The sequence below is a fragment of the Tachysurus fulvidraco genome, chromosome 17, assembly GCF_022655615.1.
Source record: "Tachysurus fulvidraco isolate hzauxx_2018 chromosome 17, HZAU_PFXX_2.0, whole genome shotgun sequence".
Taxonomy (NCBI): domain Eukaryota; kingdom Metazoa; phylum Chordata; class Actinopteri; order Siluriformes; family Bagridae; genus Tachysurus; species Tachysurus fulvidraco.
In genome coordinates, this window is record NC_062534.1 from 2,741,839 (window position 1) to 2,749,189 (window position 7,351).

The following is a 7,351-nucleotide window of genomic DNA, read 5'->3' on the forward strand; positions in this document are numbered from 1 at the left end:
CCTTCAAAGCCAAGAAACACATTTGAACTGTTTCAGAAATTTTTTCTTGGACTGGATGCTTTGAAATTTTCTCCAAAAGTTAGCTCGTTGCAGAGAAAGCTATTGATGTAAGTCTGCTAGCTGGCCATTTTGTTTGGCATTGAGTGTATTTGCTTTTGTATACTTTTTGTATTTGCTAATTGTTTTTTAAGTGAGAATGTCCGCAAAAGACTTGTTAAGCTAAAGTTGTACTGAACTGTTTCACATAGTTTGTCCATTGGTTTGATCATTTCTTTAATAAAAGTACTCAAGGAAAATGTCTGTCAGTGTTTTTTTAATTTTTATTTTTTATTGAAGACATCAGTTATGATGCATCACAAATTATGTTAGATATGTAGATATGTTAGAACATTTAAAGTAAAGGTTACTCAGGATAACTAAAAAAGATAACTAGGCCTCTTGTGTAAAAAAAAAATGCAATAAATCATCATATATTTATAAGCATTACTTAAGTAATATTTACAAACAAAAAGTCAATAAAATTAACTGGGAATTCCCAAGTAAAGTTAACAATTAAAAACTTAAAAATGTCTAATTAAACTTACTAATAATTATGTTTAGGCTTTTACTTGGCAAAAATTTGTAAATTTACTAGCCTTTTCTGAGTGAAAAAACTTTCCAAGCTTTTTTCAAGTAAATCCCACTCCAAATTTTTTACAGTGCAGTTTTCAGAAGCATTTCTCAAATATCGGAGACGCTACCTACTGCATAAATGAGATTTTTTTCCTTCTTTGTCTCCCAACTGATCGTTTTCTCTCTCATGCTCTTTCATCAATACTAATGTCTCATGTTATGTTCTTTTCTTTGTAGCTAGAAATAGAAGCAGCCTTTGGTTTGAGGCTGAGGGCAGATCGAGATCTTACAGAAGAATGAGGCGAGGTCGAGATGAAAAGCCTACAGACACGTATCGTTCAGGCTCATACAGAACACTAGCGAACTAGCCTGACGTGTTGAGTCGTAGCAGTGAACCAGGAGCTTATACACAGCTGAGAAGGTTACAGGGTTATAAAAATCTAAATTCGTATTTGAGTCTTAACGTTGTTGATCTTAACTTACCATTTTATGATGGAAGAAAATCATGTTATCAAGACCAAAATCGTTTAAACAACCATTTTAAACATTTAATCCAGCAACCTAACAATATAATGTAATCACTACTAGTACTGGTTAACTAACCAGGGTCACGCAACCATCTAAAGAGAAAATGGAGAATATATATTGTGATATAATTGAACTAAGTGCTTTATCTGTCTGTTTTTTTTTTTTTTAATTATTTTGCTAATGATGTTTGGTAAATTCATCACCTTAAGCCTTTACGTTCATCCTCAATGAAGTTCCTTGCTTCCTTTTAAACAAAAATACAGGCTATGAACAAGACGTTCATTAATCAGTCACTAATCGTCTCATCAAAAGCTCGACAGGAAGACGCTGAATCACAGGAACAGAGCCGACATGTCAACGGTTATCTCTCAGCTAGAAATAACAGCGTCAACATTATTATTCAGTATTTTCCGAATTCATGAACGTTATCTAAAACACCAGGTTCCAATCTCGTCGCTCTCAGTACTAGGCCTGAGTACCGCTCTACAATTCCCTGTCTGTCTTATTACCCAGATTATCCTGACTATCACTATTTCTGATTGGAATTTAGAGCTTAATGACATAAAATAACTGCAGTGACACAATTACAGTGGTTTGGACTTCGGATATAAAACTGAATTATTGCTGCGTGTGAACATGAATTCTGCATCTCTCAGGTAAACATCGGTGTGACTCAGATGGTTTCAGGTTTCTGTTTGCACTACTGACTTCTGGTGGTTGTAGGAGGTCACACAGCACTTCGGTGGAAATTTCAGATGAACTTGTGACGTAAAAGCTAGGGGGGTTATATAGGGTATAGAGTTTCAAGTGTTTAACGCTTTTGGCATGCAGACATTTGAAGCTTTCACTGTTTTTCATGAACATGGCTCTGGTCTGGATTTCAATTCTCTTTCTTTGCAAAATTTGTAAGTAAACTTTTTTCTATTTAAACAGATTAATTTTCTTTGTTACATACAGTTTTTTTACTAACCTGATTGTTTTGGGGTTTTTTTCTGGATGTACCAACATCTTAACATTCTCTTCATTTTTTTTTTATTTATTCAAATATTATATATATATATATATATATATATATATATATATATATATATATATATATATATATATATATAAACTATTTCCTTCTAAAGTTAATTTCTTCTAATCTAAAGGATTCATTTATTAATTTTTAAAAATATTTTAATTAAATATTAATTTATTTCTGTAAAATTGTAAAAAAAAATGATTTTGTAAATGTTTTTGTCTAATATATATATATATATTTTATATATATATTTTATTTTATTTTTATTTTTTTTTTTTTTGAAGACTCATCACAATCTGTAGATTTTGATGAACCGGTCTCACTCATCTCTGCTGATCTTGGCCATGCTGTGACTCTTCATTGCACAATGGTAGTAAAGTCCAATATGGATCTTATAGTATGGTACAAGCAAAAACCGGGGCGGATCCCTCAGGGGATCGGGATGATCGGAGTGGCGATAGGGGAGATAATTTTACCACCGTTCAATGAGACTGTTTATCAACTCACCAAAACTGGAAACATAACTTCTTTGAATATTCTACATGTTACTAAAGACGATGAAGCGATGTACATCTGTGGAGCTTCTCGAGTGAATGTTATTGAGTTTTCCAGTGGAATCTTTTTATCTGTTAGAGGTAAATCAAATCACTCAACAGTTTTTGTTGCTTTACATTGTATTATTTTCTGTTATTACTCTATATTACAATGTTTACGGTGTAACCAGTACTAATCTGATTTGTTTTTACTATACAGATAAACCACATTTGGGCATCTCTGTGTGGCAGCGCGGCGTGTCGGACTCGGTTCCTGCAGGAGCCTCAGTGACTCTGCAGTGCTCGGTTCTCTCTGAGAGCAGAGCAGCAGAACTCCAAGTGCTCTGGTTCAGAGCTGCTCCACCACAATCCCATCCTCAAATCATTTACACTCATCACAACAGCAGCCATCAGTGTGAGAGCGACTCTTCTACACACACCTGTGTGTACAACTTCTCCAAGAACATCCTCAGCCTCAATGATACTGGAACTTACTACTGTGCTGTGCTCCTGTGTGGGAAGATCATCTTCGGGAACGGGACACCAATACAGATGGGTAAGAACACATTCACTTAATTAAAATATGAGATCATTTTTTACATTTTTTATTCATTTTGAACATAGATATTCTGATCACTAACATGACATAAATATGATCACAGGGACGTACAATCACAGATAGAGTTTATATCCTCATCAGATTTTGTAATATACAGTGTGCTACTTGAACACACACACACACACACACACACACACACATGCACACACACACATACAAATACAGATACACACTGACACACGACACACCAACACACAGACGCACACACAAACACACATATATATGTATATATTATACATATGCACACACACCGACACACACACAGATACACACACACACACTACATATAAAGCCCATTGTAAGAAAGACATAGATATAAAATATCTACATTCAGTGCAGTTGTATATTTAACATATATACATTTAGCTTCACTACCATCATTTAATTTTACTTAATAATAATATATTAAAGTGGGATATTTGTCCTTTATAAATGTTGATCAGCTGAGAAGATCATTGGAGTCTCTCTTCCCTCTATCATGGACACTTACACCACACGGTGCATCCGAAAAAGCTAACAGCATTGTGTATGACCCCACACACCCCCACACACCCCTCACTTCACCCTCCTGCCATCTGGAAAAAGACTCCTTAATCAGACTCCTTAATAACTGAACTGAACTATACTGAGCACAACATACACATGCACATCATTTGTATGGACCGCACAGACACACACCACATACACACACTCCTAATAGACATCTATCAACTTGTTTACATGCTGCTTACATTCATCAGACTTTTTACATGCTTACTGTTTACAAACTGTTTACATGCTGTTTTGCACACTGTTTTACTTTTTTGCTCTTTGCACAGACTGTCTAACATTTCAGTCGTTTTGCTCATACTGTACAATATTTCAGTTGTTGCTGTTTTTGCACAATCTTATACACTATCACAGGGACCTGCTGCTAAGAAGCTGTGTTCATTCGAGTATTACTGCACGCAATATTGTCTGAACTTGCGTACAGTGTTTACATACAGTATTGACACTGGTCGGTCGGAGCTGTTTTTTGTTTACTGCCTTTTGTGTACTGTCACTTTGTATTGTCTTGTAACCTTTTGTCTGCACTGTCTTTTGTCCTGCACTGTCTTGTCTGTCTTGTCTTGCACTGTTTGCACCAGGTTGCACAGTTGCACTTAATGGGGCTAGGACTAGAGGTCTTCACAGGTCCACTTAGACCTGAAATCCCAAGGTCCGACCCGAGACCCGAGTGGGTTTGTGTCTAAAAGTTTCACGTGTGCCTCGGACACGGTTGGGTATAATAATAGCGGCATCGGGTCTCGGGTAATTTAAAACGAATGGACCCGAGTAGACCTGAACTGTATCTCAGAACAGGTTTAAAACAGACTTGTTATTGATTATGTTTTTTGTAATATACAGCACAATGTACATCTTTATTATAATTTCTTCTATGTTTAATCTACAGAAAAATCTACGGATCCTGTAGTGATCTACCTCGCTGTAGCTTTGGGAGTGTGTTTGCTTGTGATCGTTGCTCATATCGCAACCTGTAAAGGAAGAAACTGTGAATGTTTCACTGGTGAGTCTTTATTATGTGTTGTATAGAAACTTAATTATTCAGTATAATACAAATAATACATATATCTAAGGCAGCCTGGGAAACACTTCAGATGATAAAAATTCACATGTAAAGATTTTTAAAAGTCTTTTTACTACCAAAGTCAATTTATTCACCAACACAACCATTGTGTAAATAAAGCATCATTAATCTGCATGGAATTTAAATCTCTGTAAAAAAAAAAATATATATATATATATATAAACATAATAAGCATTAGGATAAAAACTGTGTATTTCTAAAACTTATTTTGCAGACAAAAGAATTTTTTGCTAAATTTTGTTTCTATATTTTTGGATTATTTAAATATAATAATCTAAATAATCAAAAAATATAGAAACAATATATATATATATATATATATATATATATATATATATATATATATATATATATATATATATATATATATATATATATATATATTATCCATAAGCCACACATTTACTTTCAAAATGATTTCTTATTTAATCAAAAACGTTCTATATTAAATACATTATATTGATATTGTATGAACATATTTTTTTCTTTTTAAAGGGAAATCTCAAGAATGTAAAGTAAAGAAAACAGAAAATAAGGTAACTCATGTTGAGATTCTTCTCCTTCCACCTCTCCTTTTTCTTCTTCTTCTTCTTCTTCTTCTTCTTCTTCTTCTTCTTCTTCTTCTATTTATTTTTTTAATAGTAGCAAAAGCAATCTTCTTAACATTCTTATTATGTTGCTTCAGATTTCACAATAACAAAAGCCTTATTTGATTTGGATTTATTGTACTTGGGTATTTAAGTGATTACTCACAAGCTTACTGTAAACGTCTGTTTTATCGTTCAGTCAGTAATAATATTCCTGTTAGACTTGAACCTTAAAATACAAAAAAAAAAAAAATCTGAATTACATTACCTTAAAAACTAATCCAGCTCAAATAAGCCTAAATGTCACAATATGCTAATAGTTGCATCATTGACCTACACTATAGAATAAAACACAACTTTTTAATAAATAAATCTCTCCTATCTGTTCCCACAGAGCCGTGATGCTGGGGAGCTGAATTATGTGGCCTCACTGATTAATAAAAAGACAGGAAAGACAGAACGAGCTCACGATAACATTTATACTGAAGTGATTTACTCTTCTGTGTCTTAGATAATAGACGTCATTTATTTTCTCATGTTAGTTACTCTCATATGTATAGTCTTCATTTCCTGATAGAAAAGCATTAACATGTCATAAATAAGTAAGTAAATAAATAAATAAATAAATAAATAAATAAATAAATCTCTCCTATCTGTTCCCACAGAGCCGTGATGCTGGGGAGCTGAATTATGTTGCCTCACTGATTAATAAAAAGACAGGAAAGACAGAACGAGCTCACGATAACATTTATACTGAAGTGATTTACTCTTCTGTGTCTTAGATAATAGATGTGTTACAACCCGTGAAAATAGGGTATTGTATTCTGTTTTTGTACATGTCTGTGTGCAGTTTGATTCCAGGCCAGAGATTCCAGCCTGCCCTAGCCTGCCCCCATATCGATGACATCATCACTAATCGACTATATAAAGAGGAAGCAGAAGGAGGAGGAGGAGGAGGAAGAAGGAGTAGTGGTGATTGACTGTGGTTTTGTGATTGTGATTGTTATTGTTCTTGTTCTGGTATTGACTTCTGCTTGTTTTTTGACTCAGAGCTTGGTTTACCCTTGGATTTGTTGCTGTTTTACACTTTTGTATATATAAATATATTTCAGTGTAAAATTTGTCACTGTTTCACTGGCAGTAGGGGTCTGGCTGCCACTTTTCTATGGGAGTGGGTTCTTTTTTCTCCTGTGTGTTTTGGTAGGGAGTTAGGGAAGTTCCCTTGTATTTTTCTTTCCTTTGATTTAAGGTAAGGATGGTTATTTTATTATTAGACCTTTTTGTTTATTATTTTGGCCTTAGCCAACCTTGAATAGACGCCAGTGTTGTCGGCTATAAATATTATTTGTCTGTAAATACACTTACCTAGAAATCCTACTCTGTGTGGTTTCTTTTGGTATTTATAAAGGTATCCAATCACTGAATCCCGAGCTATAACGCTGTGCAGCCCAACCCTAAACTGGGTTGTAACAGATGTTATTTATTTTCTCATGTCAATTGCTCTCATATGAATAGTCTTCATTTCCTAATAGAAAATTATAAACATGTCATAGATAGATAGATCGATAGATAGATAAATAAATGTGTAGTGTTTGTAGTGACAGTCTCAGAGTATTCCAAGAGTAAAATCTTTATTTAATTTTTCTTTTGTTTTATTCTCAACTGTCACAGTTATCGAGTATCAGGTGAAAGGAAAAAAAAACAGATTATATTTTAGCTCGCAATATAATATTAGCCATTAAGTATAAAGTATGCTTTTAATAATATTTAAATTCAGTTCAGTTTATTTGTCTAGTGTTTTATCATAGCAGCTTTACAGAA

General features: G+C 33.7%; 1 protein-coding gene across 1 annotated transcript; it reads left to right on the top strand.

The window, feature by feature from the left end:
* The first annotated feature begins 1,406 nt into the window (after positions 1-1,406).
* LOC125138464 lies at positions 1,407-6,334 on the top strand. Its single transcript, XM_047802610.1, has 6 exons — positions 1,407-1,500; positions 2,467-2,799; positions 2,918-3,253; positions 4,749-4,862; positions 5,439-5,479; positions 6,196-6,334. Exons 1-6 carry the CDS (start codon positions 1,407-1,409, stop codon positions 6,310-6,312), a joined length of 1,035 nt encoding a protein of 344 aa, XP_047658566.1. The 3' UTR covers positions 6,313-6,334.
* The last annotated feature ends 1,017 nt before the right edge of the window (positions 6,335-7,351 follow it).